The 18605-nt window shown below is 42.2% G+C and overlaps 1 protein-coding gene across 1 annotated transcript; it reads right to left on the bottom strand.

Annotated features, from left to right (window-relative positions):
• Window positions 1-7390: 7390 nt before the first annotated feature.
• Window positions 7391-15412, bottom strand: LOC311126332 (small ribosomal subunit protein eS27). Its single transcript, XM_084158507.1, has 4 exons — window positions 15364-15412; window positions 14258-14366; window positions 10726-10836; window positions 7391-8274 (listed from the first exon to the last, which is right to left on the bottom strand). The coding sequence occupies exons 1-4, from the start codon at window positions 15367-15369 to the stop codon at window positions 8246-8248; spliced, it is 255 nt and encodes an 84-aa protein (XP_084014633.1). The 5' UTR covers window positions 15370-15412; the 3' UTR covers window positions 7391-8245.
• Window positions 15413-18605: the final 3193 nt, after the last annotated feature.

Below are 18605 nucleotides of genomic sequence, written 5' to 3'. Positions count from 1 at the left end.
CTGCCATGGCCAGCGAAGAGCCCGGATCTCAACCCCATTGAGCACGTCTGGGACCTGTTGGATCGGAGGGTGAGGGTTAGGGCCATTCCCCCCAGAAATGTCTGGGAACTTGCAGGTGCCTTGGTGGAAGAGTGGGGTAACATCTCACAGCAAGAACTGGCAAATCTGGTGCAGTCCATGAGGAGGAGATGCACTGCAGTACTTAATGCAGCTGGTGGCCACACCAGATACTGACTTTTGATTTTGACCCCCCTTTGTTCAGGGACACATTATTCAATTTCTGTTAGTCACATGTCTGTGGAACTTGTTCAGTTTATGTCTCAGTTGTTGAATCTTGTTATGTTCATACAAATATTTACACATGTTAAGTTTGCTGAAAATAAACGCAGTTGACAGTGAGAGGACGTTTATTTTTTTGCTGAGTTTATATGTCTGGAAAGTTACTAAGTGAGGGAAAAGGCAATCACTTGGTTGCGGTCAATGATAAGGTTGGATAGCTGTGGATTAGTGAGGAATGTGGGCCGAGGTCAGGTCAGATGAAGTGAAAAGGAACAGTCCTATGACATACGCACATAGGAGGCAGGGCCATGACTACACCAATGAGAGGAACCACTTAAGTTCCTGCCTAGCAACAGAGATGTAAAGGCTCTAGATGTGCAAGGAGTTGACTCCGCCCATTGGAGGGTATAAATATATGTACTTGTGGAAACATGTCTTTGTCTTCTGCAGCTGTTTGACCCAGTGGGTGAATAAACTTGGTTTGAGCTTTGACTAGTTGTCCGTTAGTTTTTACTCTGTTTATTTAGAACCGAACAGTTGGCTCTGTGAGCAGGGTTCACCACGATTTACAGTCGAACTGGAGAGTCCGAATCAGTGGAGCAGGAGCCGGCACAAAAAAAAACAAGGTAGGCACAGTTCCTACACCTGTTACCACTCATTCTGATTCTGACAGCTTGGGGAGATGAGAATCATAGGCTGAGCAATTATAGGATACGGACCTAGAAAAGCCTGAGTTTATTTAGTAGGCCCACTGTAAATACTACCGGTAGGCCTAGGGGTTGGGGTCCCTAGGAGGGTTTAGCCACCAGAAGGTTAGACTAGGCACTGCGGGCACTGCATGCCTAGGAGGGTTTAGCCACCAGAAGGTTAGACTAGGCACTGCGGGCACTGCATGCCTAGGAGGGTTTAGCCACCAGAAGGTTAGACTAGGCACTGCGGGCACTGCATGCCTAGGAGGGTTTAGCCACCAGAAGGTTAGACTAGGCACTGCGGGCACTGCATGCCTAGGAGGGTTTAGCCACCAGAAGGTTAGACTGGAGCACTGCGGGCACAGCGTGTTCAGGAGGGTTTAGCCCCCTAATAGGTTAGACTGGAGCACTGAGGGCACAGCGTGTTCAGGAGGGAATTAGCCTCCATTAATAGGTTAGATTAGGGGTGATGTGTATTTTTAATGGATTATCAGATAAAATTGAGTTAATCATGAACATATAATTAACATTCTTTGTGGCTAACTGAATTGGGCCGTTTGTTTTTGTCTCTTTCTTCAAACACAGTGAAGGGAGCGGCACCAGGGTTGAATAGAGTTTGGGCTAGACCTTTGTCTCCTTGGTATCTTCTTGATTGATTACAGCATGAGGGGGTGAGGTTTGTGTAATTTAGGGCCTTGTCATGTTTAAACTAAACATGAGTGTGTGTGCAAGACAGGGGAGCGGGTGATTGGTTGGAGTAATAGTTCAGCCGTCCTAAGGGACAAAGGAAGTGGGCGGAGCAATAAAAGAGCGGGGAAACTGAAGAGGACTATATAAGATGGAGGGAGACCTTAAGGATGTGTGCCCCTCTGCAGACGGGTATCGGCTTTGTTGAAAACTTTAATAAAGTCATTTCTTGATGCAACAAAAACTCTGTAAGACCTTATTTGTAATAAAGTATAGTGGTTATTTTCCACAACAGGGGTTGGAGTCTGTTTAAGTGTCTGTTGTCTATATGGTATATAGAAATATTGGCACATCCATGTACTAGTACGATAGGTAATAGAGAAGTAGTCCATGTAGGGACAAAGGCAGGAAGTGCGTTCGATGGAGAATAGGAGATATCTGAGAATATCTGTGCTTAAAGATGAAACATGGTCAGTGAGTGGGAATGTTTCACACCAGCAATACAACTCTGTCGGCAGAAGGTCCTGAAGGAGGAAACCGAGGCAAAGGAGTCTCCTGTAGCTCAGTTGGTAGAGCATGGCACTTGCAACGCCAAGGTTGTGGGTTCGTTTCCCACGGGGGGCCAGTATGAAAATGTATGCACTCACTAACTGTAAGTCGCTCTGGATAAGAGCGTCTGCTAAATTACTAAAATGTAAATGTAAAAAAATGTAATGTGGATGGCGATAGAAGTTTACCTACAAGTTCTGGAGGAGAGCCTCATGCATGGTTAGATAAGCAAAAAGATATTGGAACGTTGTTTGAACATGAGTTGAGTGTATTGGCAGTAGCAATAAGGAGAGAGGTTGGTTTAGGCCCTATTGGGGTGGGGAACCGTGACAGATTATGTGGAAGTAGTAAGACAACTGTGAATAATTTTGGTTGTGTGTGTTGTCAACAGCAGTGATATTTGAAGTGTGTCACTGGTAGAAGACATTAGGTCTCCTGTATTCTCCAGTAATAAATTGTCAGACGCTTTAGTTTTGGTTCTAATACAAGGTATCAGGTCCCGTGACCAAATTATTAGGCACCTATACCGTAACTACTCTCCGGGAAGTGAGTATCACTACCTGAAAAATTGTTAAAATTGGCGTGTATTAGAGCCGTGGGTGAGGAGATCTAAACACCTAGGACACTGTCGGGAGAGGCTTGAGAATAATAACTATTGAAATGGACACCGACGGCCACCATTCTCCTTTTAAAGCGGGGCTAGAAGAAGAAAAGTTTAATAAAGCCATAGAGGCGCTAAAAGAAGCGCAAGAGCATTTGACCAATTCTGCTAAAAAAGAAAAAAACATGGATCAAATTCGGCAGCATTTCCCTGCTGACGGAAAATTCCAATCAAATAAAGAACTCAGAGATGCTGTTGTGGTCTGGCACCATGACATCAATGAGAAATCTCAAGCTCAATATACAGGCGTTTTGATGTCGCCGTTTTATCAACAGAAGAGTAGAACCGATAAAGCTCAAATGAAAGACATGCAGGGTCATGTTGTCCAGATGACTGACAAGTATGAGGCAACTAATAAAACATTTGAAATAGCAGAAGGGCGGGCTCATTAATTAGATGAAAAGAACCAGGACCTTGCGAGGGCTCTGTAAAATAATCGAAATAAAGTCCAATTTACAGCTACCCTCCAGCAGTATCAGAACACCTGTGGGAGGGTATATGCTCTCGCCACTTCCCCACCGCTCGCCCCGGGATATCAAGTATCCCAGGCTAAACAGATAATCTCTCCGCTATATCCCTCTCTTATAGAGGAAAAAGAGCATTACGGGTTGAGAGAGGCAGCAGAGGGACGTATCACCAGTCCAGACATAGTAGTCCCGGACTGGATCATAGATCCCGGAAACAATAGCGAGGTGCGCCCGGTTCGTACTCATGCAGTTGCGATGACTTAGTATCCCGGGCAGACTCCCAGAGGGAGGGAAACCCATACTGCCAGATGGCCAAACTATAACGCGACTCCAAATTCAACACCAGCCGCTGAGTATTGCTGAAATGTGTAGCATAATGAAAGAAGCTCCTGACCCGGTTAATTTATCTGTTTCCTGAGGGAACAGGGCCGAATTTAGAATTCCACGCTGGTGGAAACTATCGTACTCCCGCCTGGTAGTCCACCCGAGGCATGTGATCCAGCATTCAGCAGGGTAATAGGGGCAGAATCGAAAGCGATACGACTACTACCCTCTCTCCATAGGACCAATAACAATACCCGGATAATGTTACATAGCGACGGGTTTGGAACCAATTTTGGGGTTGGAAGAATCAATACGAAATGCCAGGGGAATGGATTCTAAAAGGGAACAAGTTAAAATTACCAGGCCAAACACTCCTTGCAACCTCAGAAAACCTTGGGGTGTTTTTAATCTCGTGAGACACTTTATTCCGTCTTATTCTGAAATAGATTTCTAGAATTGACGAAAGGGAGTAGGGGTCACGAGAAATTAGAGTGGAGTTAATATTGTGAGTAATTGTTTGTAGAGTTTTGAAAAAGCAATTGTGTCAGGCGCCAGCATTGGGGTTGCCAAACCTAAAATTACCTTTTAAAATGTTTGTTCATGAACATGAAGGGTTACATAAAATCATGGGGGAAAAGAGAGGCCAGTCATATAGGGGAGTAAATTGTTAGAAATGCCGCTGTGTCTAAGGGTAGTACAGGCTACATAAAGGGTACATAAACGATTGGGATGGAATAAAACAAACAATTAATGATTGGAGGGAGGACAGTGGACTTATCATTATCATGTTTTGTTTGTAATTTAAACTTTTGTGTTGCTGATTAAGATGTAGCATAGTGAATACTAACGAAATGTACACTTTCACTTCCAGGAGAGGATGGGGTGTCCTTAACTCTCTCTTTGAAATGTTTCCCGAGGCTGTTGTCTTAGGAGAGCAGTTAGTGAAATTCTGCAGTTTTATATAGTTTAAAGGTATCCGGATCCGGCCGTAGAGAGAGCTCCCAAATAAGTAAGGCCTGGCCATTTGTTTGTTTTTTTGCCCTACGTTTTACCACACACAGCATACGAATATTTGTTAGTGGTGTTAATTCCGTGTTTGATTTATTGTGTGGGTCTTTTTTAATTTGGTTGTAAACTGGGTACGTAGAATGATGGAAATGTTTGAAATGTTTTTAAATAGTTACCTGTATTAATGGCACCTGTTTGAACTTATCAGTATAAAAGACACCTGTCCACAACCTCAAACAGTCACACTCCAAACTCCACTATGGCCAAGACCAAAGAGCTGTCAAAGGACACCAGAAACACAATTGTAGACCTGCACCAGGCTGGGAAGACTGAATCTGCAATAGGTAAGCAGCTTGGTTTGAAGAAATCAACTGAGGGAGCAATTATTAGGAAATGGAAGACATACAAGACCACTGATAATCTCCCTCGATCTGGGGCTCCACGCAAGATCTCACCCCGTGGGGTCAAAATGATCACAAGAACGGTGAGCAAAAATCCCAGAACCACACGGGGGGACCTAGTGAATGACCTGCAGAGAGCTGGGACCAAAGTAACAAAGCCTACCATCAGTAACACACTACGCCGCCAGGGACTCAAATCCTGCAGTGCCAGACGTGTCCCCCTGCTTAAGCCAGTACATGTCCAGGCCCGTCTGAAGTTTGCTAGAGTGCATTTGGATGATCCAGAAGAGGATTGGGAGAATGTCATATGGTCAGATGAAACCAAAATAGAACTTTTTGGTAAAAACTCAACTCGTCGTGTTTGGAGGACAAAGAATGCTGAGTTACATCCAAAGAACACCATACCCACTGTGAAGCATGGGGGTGGAAACATCAGGCTTTGGGGCTGTTTTTCTGCAAAGGGACCAGGACGACTGATCCGTGTAAAGGAAAGAATGAATGGGGCCATGTATCGTGAGATTTTGAGTGAAAACCTCATTCCATCAGCAAGGGCATTGAAGATGAAACGTGGCTGGGTCTTTCAGCATGACAATGATCCCAAACACACCGCCCGGGCAACGAAGGAGTGGCTTCGTAAGAAGAATTTCAAGGTCCTGGAGTGGCCTAGCCAGTCTCCAGATCTCAACCCCATAGAAAATCTTTGGAGGGAGTTGAAAGTCCGTGTTGCCCAGCGACAGCCCCAAAACATCACTGCTCTAGAGGAGATCTGCATGGATGAATGGGCCAAAATACCAGCAACAGTGTGTGAAAACCTTGTGAAGACTTACAGAAAACGTTTGACCTGTGTCATTGCCAACAAAGGGTATATAACAAAGTATTGAGAAACTTTTGTTATTGACCAAATACTTATTTTCCACCATAATTTGCAAATAAATTCATTGAAAATCCTACAATGTGATTTTCTTGATTTTTTTCCCTCATTTTGTCTGTCATAGTTGACGTGTACCTATGATGAAAATTACAGGCCTCTCATCTTTTTAAGTGGGAGAACTTGCACAATTGGTGGCTGACTAAATACTTTTTTTCCCCACTAAGTAATTTCAAAGTTTGATGTTGCAGTATGGAATTACTATTCAAAAAGGAGGGACTGTTGGGTTGTAGTTTGAAATACTTGCTACACCAGAAGTTAATGGTTACAGGTCCCCTGTAGCTCAGCTGGTAGAGTATGGCGCTTGCAACGCCAGGGTTGTGGGTTCGTTTCCCACAGGGGGGCCAGTATGAAAAATTTATGCACTCACTAACTGTAAGTCGCTCTGGATAAGAGCGTCTGCTAAAATGACTAAAATGTAAACGTTACATGTATGAGGAATGTATATGGTGGGGTCAATGGAGGTTGTGTCTGGAAAGTTACACTTGGTTGCGGTGACTGATAAGGTTGGATAGCTGTGGATTATGAGGAATGTGGGCCGAGGTTAGGTGAAGTGTCGAGGAACAGTCCTATGACATACACACATAGGAGGCAGGGCCATGACTACACCAATGAGAGGAACCACTTAAGTTCCTGCCTAGCAACAGAGATGTATTGGCTGTCTAGATGTGCAAGGAGTTAACTCCACCCATTGGAGGGTATAAATATATGTACTTGTGGAAACATGTCTTTGTCGTCTGCAGCTGTTTGACCCAGTGGGTGAATAAACTTGGTTTGAGCTTTTGACTAGATGTCCGTTAAGTTCTAAATAGAGTAAAAACTAACACTCTCCACGTCACTGCAAATCTCATTGTTTGAAAATCACCGTTTTTAAAATGTCTTAATTTTTTTTCTACAAAACTTAGAAACGTGCCATTTTCACATTGACACTTATTGTGCTGGATAATGAAAATGAAAAGTGGTGGAGTTGCCCTTTAAGTAGCCCATGACAAATTGTTACTTGATATTTACTTGAAATTGAGCACTCAAATTGTAACTGGCTATTTTTTTAAACATTTTTAGTCATTTAGCAGACGCTATTATCCAGAGCGACTTAGTGAGTGCATACATTTTTCATACTGGCTATGAAAACATATGCAACTTGGCCAACTGTGTAATTATCACAAAACCTACATTTGACCCAAAAAAGTATCAAGTGTCATTTCACAAAATGTTAATTGATCATTGAGATTAGGACCTGTACTTATATACAAATAATTATGAAATGTATATTTTTTTTACATCAGATTATGCATTTTACAATTTCCACAAAATTCTCATTACCGCAATGGTTTGTCCAAAAAAAGTAAACAAATACAATTGTTCCCCTTATGAAAAGACCAGAGTTAAACAATAACTGAAAATACAAATATTTAATATTATATTATACAATAAAATTCACGTCACTCTTTCCCAATTTGAGTTTTTTTGCTGTTTCGGTAATGAGAAGGCCAAGTGGGGTAAAGGGGTTGTTTGAGTATAAGCAAATACATTTACTTGTGCTCATCTAAGGACTACTCTAGAATAACCATTTAAAAACTGACTGTGGAATTTCTACAAGAATTTGAAAAACTGTAATGAGATGCCTGTCGACAGACACTGTACATATTATTGTTTAACGTAAACTAGTATACCGTTTTGTTATTTATGGACAAACTACAGCAAGCGTTTTATTCAAATAGGTTACGTTTTTCTAAAGTAAAAATGTATTAAATGACCCGAGATTTTCTGGGTGAAAACTGTACAAAATTCAGGTGAAAACGTACAATTTAAAATGACACGTTGCTAAAAACTAGACCTCTTAGTCCTCAGAATGATGGTCGATTTTTGCAAACGCATCATGGTTTTGTAACTAAATTTGCTAGACATGTTTAAAAAAAAAAAACTGGTTTCATGAGAATCACCCAACTGATGTAGATTAAAACATTTTGATCCCAATTTAGGCATATATGGAAAACGAAACAAAAAGTACAACCCACCAATTCTTTAGCCAAAACAATTGTATTAAAAAAAGGAGATTGGGTTGAAGAGTTCAATTACAGCGACAAAGTGGACAATCACATTGAATGAGTAAACCCATCTGGTGTCCAGGCGTAATGAGCACTTGTTGATCAATCTTTCTTGGATGCAGTGGGTGTCGAGGCTTGAGTCGCTGAAATCAACATGTCCAACCCCTCCTCTCTTACATTTCTACCGGGGCATCAAGAGTACGACTAATGCTGCTTCCTCCTGAATGAGCACCCTGATGGAAAGACAAAATGACAGAGTCAGGCCACTGAGACAAAGGGGCATTACTGCTACACACAACCACTGATCTCACTACAATCTGATGAGGAGAGAGTTGCGGGCAACAGTGTTAATTTGGTTTCACATTCATAGCACCTAGTAATAAACTGACAGATTGGATGGCACAAAGGCTTTCACTGCCAAAACAATAATTTCAAATCTTCTAAAGCTATAGTAAGGTTACGCAATGTTGGAATGGAATCCAGTCTACCGCAACTGGCAGCATAGCATCATAACGTGCATTTGTTCTCAGCTTTCAAAAGGGGGGAGCCAGTGGTCTAGCCCAACCCTTCTACAAACAGAGGTTTATTTGGCACTGGAATGAGTCTGGACAACCATGGGGGTGGCAGTTCAGTCACTTGACAATGCAGTCAGGCTGAATCCCAAATCACCCCCTTGCCCCTCCATTTGTGTGTTCACACGCACCCACGCTTTATGCACAAGTGTCCCAAAGCTGAGGAGTGAAAATTATGGAGGGTGCAGGGGCTAATTAGAACCTCTGATAACCTCTCCGACAGAGCCAGCAACGTTGCCGGCTTCAGATTGAAGTGGAATCAGGCACCACGTTAGTTTTGAGTTTGCACAACTTCACAAAAGAATGGAGAGGCGTGGCCTAATTATATGCTATGTGCATTTGTCGGATTTCGAGACTTGATACATGTAAAAGATTAAATATCTTGGAAAGTAAATGTGTAACTTACTGAGGTATTTTTTGTAAAACGACAGGGGGGTTTGTTCATTTAAAAGTAGAACATGAATTGCATCATTCAAGTCACAAGTGTGTCCCGAAGTTATTGGGTTTATTGATCCCCTCGCCACTCTCTGGCAGTCACCCTCAAAAGTTGTCCGCAACACGTGACACAGAAGGCCCTACGAGCGAGTTGGTAGGGGCGATTTGGGATTCACTGTCAGTCATTTGATAAAAGGTGCATACCTTTTGTCTACAGTGAATGTGACAGGTCTGTCTAAATTAAATCAGTGCCAATATCAGCCAGTAAAAACCCTAGTCGGTTAACATAGTAACTGACAATAGGACTAATGGGGCATTCACATACTCGTGGGAAACTGCGAAGTCTAAGGTCGCAGTGCTTGAGGCGTCACTAGACCCGGGTTAGATCCCAGGTGTCACAGCCGACCGTGACCGGAGACCCATGAGGCGGCATACAATTGGCCCAGCGTCGTCCGGGTTAGGGAGGGTTTGGCCGGCCGGGATTTCCTTGTCCCATTGCACTCTAGCAACTCCTTGTGGCGGGCCAGGCGCCTGCAAGCTGACTTCGGTCGCCAACTGGACGGTGTTTCCTCCGACACATTGGTGCGGCTGGCTTCCGGGTTAAGAAAGCAATGTGTCAAGAAGCAGTGCGGCTTGGCAGGGTCGTGTTTTGGAGGACGCATGGCTCTCGACCTTTGCCTATCCCGAGTCCATAGGGAGTTGCAGCGATGGGACAACACTAACTACCAATTGGATATCACGAAACTGGGGAGAAGGGGGTAAAAGTATCCAAAAACATTATAAGAATTACAATATTTTTTTTAAATACAAAATGATTGTGTTCAAATGCTCTTGAAGTCGGAACAATTCTTCAACCAATACGATTTTAGCTAGCTAGCTTGATAAGATCAGCTAGCTAAAATTGCTAATAATACAGTTAACAAGCTTGCTTAACAATGACAATATGTTCAAACTAGCTACATTATCCACATTGATTAGTTGGTCAAAAACTGCTTTGTCGTCATCTTTTGGTTGAAAAGGTGAGAGGGGTCAGTGGTGAAACTTCACAACTTAGGTAACATTTTATCCGAGTTTCCCACTTGTAATTACGACTTGGAGGACCGCTCAAGTGAAACTTTCCAGTCGGAACTCGGGAACTTCCGATAACTTAACTACATCAATACATATTGACATTGCTGCTGTACCTAAAACTGCTGTTGAAGAGACTTGAGTTGAAAACACAAGGGCACACACACACTAGTGATGTGCGGGTTTACTCAACCTGCAGTCCCTGAAATATGAAGGGCGGATGGGTGGCTGGCGGGTTGAATAAAGTGAAAACGATCATTAAACCCATAAATGTATAATTCTTGTGCAATTCATATCTATAGGCTACATTGAGGTTCTTTCAATATTTTTATCTGGCATTAGTACATAAGCCTAAGCTTTAGGGCCTAACTTTACACACGCCAACATGCCAAATGCTTTTGGAAACTTGGGAAGAAAAAGTTAACATCGATCCACCAAGACAAAAAAAAGGACAAAAGGGAACCAACTATACAGCGCATTTTCTATATTTGCGGGTTGGGTGCGGGCTTCAGATTTTCATAGTCGGCGGTTACGGACGGGTTATTAGCAATTGATAGTGGGTGCAGGTGAACCCACCAGCAATTCACACAAAATGCTGAGACTACTGACCCTCTGTGAGACGTGCTTTGCCTCCAGTGGGCTGACACAGAACTGTGGAGCAACCCACACACAGCACGACCGTCTGGGCGTGGCTGAACACCGTTGTGATCTTGTAGCATCCTGAGGGAAACAAAAATACAATCATTAACACACACCGGGGCTCTAGACTAGGGCTGTGGCGGTCACGAAATTTCGTCAGCCGATGATTGTCAAGCAAATAACTTTCGGTCTCATGGTAATTGACCATTAATAAACGTAAACACATTTAGCATCTCCTGGCTTCCACACATAGCCGACAACCCACTGATGCAGACCTTTGGAACATCTACATTTTAAAAAGTCCATGTAATATTGCATAAACCTTCACAATAAATCCATTATTTATTTTAGCCTATTTCAAAAGAACATAATAGCATACTCGGAGTTGTCCTTATGTTCGGTCCGATCTGGCTATGCCATATGGCTGTGGGCTACACTAGTTCATTTAGCAGACAAGATTTGGTTAGAATTCCGTGGCATTATTTTATAGTATTTTATAGTATGAAGAATACAATGGAACAAAGCTGAATAAAATAGAACAGCCTTGTTCTAAAATGGATTAAATAAATGTTTTTCCTCCTTAATCTACACACAATACCCCATAATGACAAAGCGAAAACAGGTTTAGAAATCTTTGCTAATTTATTACAAATGAAAACAGAAATACCTTATTTACATAAGTATTCAGACCCTTTGCTATGAGACTCAAAATTGAGCTCAGGTGAATCCTGTTTCCATTTATCATCCTTGAAATGTTTCTACAACTTCATTGCAGTCCACCTGTGGTATATTCAATTGATTGGATATGATTTGGAAAGGCACACACCTGTCTATATAACGTCCAACAGTTGAATGGAAGACGTTTGGAACCACCAAGACTCTTCCTAGAGCTGGCAGCACGGCCAAACTGAGAAATCTGGGGAGAAAGTCCTTGGTCAGGGAGGTGACCAAGGACCCGATGGTCACTCTGACCGAGCTCCAGAGTTAGCAACAGTGACCCATGGGGCGGCGCACAATTGGCCCAGCGTCGTCTAGGGTAGGGGAGGGAATGGCCGGCAGGGATGTAGCTCAGTTGGTAGAGCATGGCGTTTGCAACGCCAGGGTTGTGGGTTCGATTCCCACGGGGGGCATGAAAAATAAATAAATATATAATAATAATAATGTATGCTCTCACTAACTGTAAGTCACTCTGGATAAGAGCGTCTGCTAAATAATAATATAATATGCCATTTAGCAATGACGTAAATGTAGTTCAAATTGCTTATTTTACTAAAAACAGCCTTTTTTTAGCAAAGAAAAAAACTAGAAGCATGGACGTAACACGCAATCTGCCTGCCAATCAAAGTCAACAAACAAGCATGCGCAACTGCAAAGTAAGCGAACATTTAGTGAAGTAAACTCCTTTCGTTAGCAAAAGTGTAAGCAAGCATTGAGGATGACTGAAGACAAGGAAAATAATGCTATTGAGGTTGATTTGTAGGACGACGAAGAATTGTTAGAAAAAAGGGGGCCGCCTCTGTCGTTTGGAACTGTCACAATATACTGCAATGCTCCCTTTCTGTTTCTATAAGGTTAAAAGCAATATTTGGTCATTTATTAACTTTGAAGGGCTCATAAAATGCTAGTTTTTTTAAATGTACAGTATATCGTGATATTATATCGTTATCGTCTGAACAGCGGAAAATATTGTGATATAAAAAAAAAAATCATATCGCCCACCCCTAATACCAGTTAGGCTCTACACCCCTTGTAAAGCGGATTCATGTGCTTAATTTTAAGAAGTTATTTGGTCACTTTAGTTGTGATACAAACCTTATCAAAACATATAGGCCTATGGGCTAGGCTACATGAGGTGTGCGACTATGATTCGAAAAAGTCTCAAAGGTATTGTTTCTTGCCTTACGCTGGGCATCATTCACAAGTGACAATATATAATTCACAAGTGATAGCCTACCATCAGACTATTCTTGATTTAATCTTGTCTTTACATATACTATGTGACATTTGTTTTGATTTAGAATGGACCATTATCATGCGCCTGCCTCGAAACAGGGGCAGGGGGAAAAAATATGCACTTAAATTGCAAATCCCGTGGTTCATTTTCATGCCAGCCAGGTAGGCTATACTCCTGTTGTAAAGATAGGCAATGTGCTTAATATTAGGAAAGTTGAGAAATATAGTAGGCCTAGCCGACGGAAAGCTGATGAGATCCTCCTCTTTTTAATAGAGGCCATCACTCTGTTTTCTCTCGCTATTGCATAGGCTATAGAAATGTTGCACAACATGAGCTCTCATGAAGTGTTTGATTAGATTTTCGATTACATTTGCATTGATGTCAGAGTGATTAGAGGGACAATAGAGTGCGGAGTACCAGGCAGTTAGCAAGTTTGGTAGGCTACTAATGACCATCAGCATCAGAGCTTGGAGAAGCCTAATTATCGTGACTAAACGTTCACGTGGAATTTGACTGCCTTCATGACTCGTGACTGCTGGTGTGCAAGTAATACGGTCACCGCAACAGCCCTACTCTAGACCAACTTTTTCCACTGGTGGCACTGTTGCTATAAACTTTCAGTTGATGGCACCAGCACATGATTTGGTCGCACCAATTTTTTTTATGCATAGTGACCTGACCTGTGTTCCATACAGAACCAGGCTAATAATGACTTGAATTAGCATGCCCTTGCAGGGCTTGACATTCAAGTCAGTTTGCCAGCGGCACACCAGACCAGTGGTAACTGAAAGCTACTGGCCCGAATGAAAATAATACTGACAGATGATGTGCGTATCATTTAAATGTTATCTTTAAATTTGCAGGCTGAGCAAATAGCCTATAATGACCTACCCTCATTCACAAATAATTACATTTTAACTTGACAATACATTAACACTGATTGTTTGGAGGGGGAGGGGTTTTGGGAAAGCCTTTATAAAAAAATTCGTCCAAACAGCGCATGGCGACAATTGTGCATCGCATAGATTAAACCAAGACTACAGATCACTCTTTTTTGAATACCTGGTCTGCATACCCATTGCTGATTGAATATATCTTGATAATCCCTATTTTTTTAGCCAACTATGAACCAACAACTAACGTGACCAGATACATTTTTTCCCCTGGCACACTAGCGCTCACAAAAAAATTGGTGTCGCACTACCAAGTCAAAGGGTCGCAAATGCCAGTGTTTTGGTCGCAGTTGAGCCCTGCACACATGTAGTACAATTACATGCCACACTGCATCATCTGAGACCAGCGTCATTAGTGCCTGAGGTGTATTCACTAGAGCACACAGTAACAAAAGGAAAATACCAAAATAACTACGAAAACAAGCTCATCTTAAATGGACAAATACTGCTAGGTTCCTCCTCATTTCGGCACATATGCTTCGTAATAAATACACCGTCGTAAGTATTCGACTCATTAAGCTACTGAATTCAGAAAAACAGACAAGGCGGCCCATTCAAACTCATAAATCCAATGAAGGAAACAGAGAGGACCTACCTGGACACTTAACATCCATGAAGTAGGAGTTCGGGCTCTGGACAAGACGCTTCTTCTTGTGGCTCCTCTTCTCCTCCTCAGGGGATGGGTGCAACAAGTCTTTTGCGAGCTGCAGGATAGAGTGGACAAGCAAGACTACTTAGAACATTGCATTTAGTTTGAGTAGTTAGGACAACTGCTTACAAGTGACAATGAGGCAGTGCATTTAACATTTGTCAGTTAACCTACACCCTAATCCAGAGCAAACTATGGATGATACCGATATGCAGTCAGATAAGTACTTCACACCAATGGTTGTGTAGCTAAGTAAAAATACTTGAAAGTGGTACCTATGTAGTTTTTGGGGGTATCTGTACTTTACTATTTATATTTTTGACAACTTTTACTTCAGTACATTCCTAAATAAAATGTCCTTATTATGCCATACATTTTCCCTGACACCCAAAAGTACTCATTACTTTTGTAATGCTTAGCATGACAATAAAATGGTCTAATTCACACTTATCAAAAGAACATCCCGACAGCCTCTTATCTGGTGGACTCACTAAACACATGCTTCGTTTGTAAATTATGTCTGAGTGTTGGAGCATGCCACTTGCTTTCAGTAAATAAATAAGAACCAATAAAATTATGCCGTCTGGTTTGTTTAATATAAGGACATTAAAATGATTTAAACTTTTACTTTTGATACTTAAGTATATTATATCAGTTACATTTAATACTTAAGTATATTTAAAACCAAATACTTTTACTCAAGTAAAATAATACATTTTCACCTGTTATTTGAGCAGTACGTGAACAACACTTTCTACGAGAACATCAGTCAATATAGTGGAGGCCATTGCACGTATTTTCAGACATATTGTAGCTAGTGTTACATTCTCAGGTTACTCTTTTCTCCATGTTTGCGATATGTACGCCGCCATCTTGTATCACACTACGTTACTAATCAGCGCGTCTTTGAACCATTATGATAACACCACGACAGAGCTCAAACACACAACAGTCAGTACGCGAATTGATTATGCATTAACGGACTCCAAGATTGGCATCCAAGGCCCTATGTTAACGGTAAAATGGTTATTATGTCAGGCTCTGGTACTCACTGGCATGTTGGCGAGGAAATAGCCGCTGCCGGAAAGAAGGCATTACCGGAAACATGGGGTTTCTATTGACGCTACTTTTGTGCACGGGCAGGAAGTGAGTGAATTGAATGAGGTTGGTGGACATATTTGTAAGGTCAAAACTAATTTATTGATAGATTTAACACGTTTTCAATTAAGGTAGATATTTAGCCACCAGATGCATTTTATTTATCAGACCTCTCTCGAGATGTCATATCCCCAGCCCCATGGATGACAGAATACGTCACAATCCATAGGCCTACCATACATAACATTCACAATAATGATTGTGAGTGATCACACTCATCACAATGAGTGATTGTGACACTGACTGTTCTGTTTACATCCCTATATATGAACATTGATTTAGTAGTAAAATAGCAAATCTATGTTCCTTACTGTAAAACATAGTACAGCATCCCTGCTGTAAATGTACAGGGATGATGTAATGTTTTACAGTAAGGAACTACTGTAAAACTAATAGTACTGTAAATTATATTACAGCATCTCTGCTGTAACGCAAAATTACAATATTAAGCTGGCAACTCTGGTGCCAGTAGAATGCTGTACATTTACAGGGGAAAGTTTTACAGTGTAGGGTTGAGGTCTGCGTCTACTGAAGCTAGACCGGCTAGGGTTAGGAAACACACAACGGGACAGTTTGGCCAGGTTGAGCACCAGGAGAGACAAGTCAGCGCAGCATCAAGTGTTCCTCATGGAGCTCCATAACAATCCTCAGTTCTGATTTGTCAGCTCTTCTCACCCCTAGGATCAGCATAGAAAAATAAAGAATAGAATGAGAGAGAGAGAGAGAGAGAGAGAGAGAGAGGGAGAGAGCACCAGGACTGTTACTCGGTGGGTAAAAAGACAGGTGACAAGGGGACTTATTAGCTAACTAATAAAACATTGTTATAGCCTAATACCACAGATTATTGTACAAGACTCAACTTTTTACTTTCTTTCTGTGCCACCAAATGTTTGCATACTACTGGTAAAGTGAACAGGTTTAGCTAATTATGGAACAAAGTTTAAATTAAACAAATGGTTAGCGGGGAGAGGCTATAAGGACACTCTTTGCCTGCAAAACAATGACTTATGTAGCAGCTGTGGGCAGAGTGAACCAAATCACACAGGGTTGTGTGACAGCTAGGAGGACACTCACTGTGTCCCGGTCAGAGCATATGAGCGGAGTGGAGCGGGAGCGAGCGTGGAGCGTGAACGGACGGATTTTGAACAGAGCGCAGAGCGGCATTTTTAAAAGGACGGAGCGTCGCCCTATGTCCCGCTCCAATTTCGCTCGCTCACACCACGAGTCTGAAGCATGCTCAAGCCTGACCCAGAATCCATCTGTTTAATTTAATTTGTGTCGTCCATTAATTTGTATTTTATAGAGCGAGAGGAGCAGCAGCAGCTACAAGAGAAAAGGGTTGAGGAATTCAAAAGTTTATTCACTGCACGCAAAGGCCCAACCATAACAAGGGAGAGAAAAAGAGAGCTGGATGTAGCATTTTTTGAAATGATTTTCATGGACTATGAACCGCTGAGTAAAGGAGAACGCGAAGGGATGCAACACTTCGCCAGCGCAGCTCAACCGGGCTACACTCCCCCAAGAAACTATGATAAATCAGTACTTTACTTTGTCAAATTTACATCTGAGATGCCCCATTCACATGCTTCAGCTGGCGATCAAAAACGCCGTTAACAAGCACGACAACATTAATAGGCTGTTAGTGAAAGTCGGGCACCTGGTGAAAAGTGTACGCAAGAGCACAGAGGAAACCGACCAATTAGGTGTCCGCCCCACAAATGCCTGCGCCATTCGATGGAGCAGCCAGCTGCGGATGATTCAGTCGTTCATCCGGTTGTTCCAAAAAGACCCGTTATGGTAAAACAAACTCAAGTCTAATGTTGCTAACATCACCCTGAATCAAGTACGGCAGCTGACGCACCTTGTCAGTGTGCTGACACCACTAGCAGACCTCACAGACAAAATGCAGAAGGAGCTGGGGAACCTGGGGATGATCCTCCCTGCTGTCACAGAAATCAAATCCCTGCTCACCGATTACACTCATGCTGCACTTCCAATGGGCATCGCTGCTTTTGCAGAAACATTGGCAAACAACGTGTCAATTCGCTATGGAATATACTATACTGATTAACATCTCATTTTAGCGTCAGTGTTAGATCCCCGTTTCAAGACAGAATGGATAATCCGAGATGAGTCTGTATGCAACAAATTCGGGGAGATAAAGTAAGGCTGTGGTTTAAGCTAAAAGTGAAATACATGCAGATTTTGTTCCTTTTTTGGAGTGAGCGGGGGGCGATTTGAGTGGAGCGCGATGCAAACTGCGTTGAGCGCTGAGCGATAATGTGCGGACTGGCCTGATGTGGCTTTGAGCGGGGGGAGCGGAGGGGTGAACAGCTCCGTGAGCGAGGAGCTGAGATTCTCACCGCTCCACTCCGCTCATATGCTCTGGTCCCGGTGTTGTTGCCGGTCATGCTCTCCCCATTGAGTAGTAGACTATATCACGGTGACATTAGATGGCTACCAATATGAGTTATTTCTTGTGTAGGCTGCTATCCTACTTGAAATATAATCCTTGGGAAACCCTGCTATATTTACGAGCAATGTAGAGCAGACCAAAATGGCTTGTCAATTTGAGCTAGCTAGCAAACGTTAGCCAGCTAACAGTAGGACTTATAAACAAGTCAAGTTACCTACCGAAAATATTCTTCCACTTCAAGAAGATATTAACTAAAATAGTCTGAACGTCATGTAATTTTTACAAGAGGCTTCCAATTACAGTTAATATCAGCAGTGCAATCTACAGCATTAATGCTGTAAAACACATTACGAAATTACTGTGCATTCTACATTGTTTAACTGTTGAAATTACAGAAAAGTCTTACAGTGCTGCTAAACTCTAACTTATCTATCTATATCTTGTCCAATAAAAAACACAAGGTTTTTCAAATTATTTTTTTCATTGACATCTGAATGCAAGTCAAAATAGGGTGACATTAGCTTTATTTGCTCTTGCAAAATAGTTTAAACAGCTGCCAGTAGGGCAGACAACACCCTGTTTTATCCTCCACCCTGGACATCTGCTCTGCCTTCTTTCTCAGGTAGGAGTTTCCAGGTCTCAGAGGAAGAAGCCTCGTAGCCTGAGAGCTATGAGTCTCCTCCTTGACGCCACCAAGGTCTTCCACCTCAGCTACCTTGA

Source organism: Coregonus lavaretus, assembly GCF_964263955.1.
Source record: "Coregonus lavaretus genome assembly, chromosome: 3".
NCBI classification, from domain to species: domain Eukaryota; kingdom Metazoa; phylum Chordata; class Actinopteri; order Salmoniformes; family Salmonidae; genus Coregonus; species Coregonus lavaretus.
This window is presented reverse-complemented; position numbering and strand designations above follow the sequence as displayed.

Excerpts from the sequence above, each read along its gene's own strand:
- LOC311126332 (XM_084158507.1), bottom strand. Across the intron at positions 10,837-14,257 it reads CATGGATGTTAAGTGTCCAG|GATGCTACAAGATCACAACG; the intron begins GTAGGTCCTCTC and ends TGTTTCCCTCAG. Across the intron at positions 8,275-10,725 it reads CAAAGCACGTCTCACAGAGG|GGTGCTCATTCAGGAGGAAG; the intron begins GTCAGTAGTCTC and ends TCTTTCCATCAG.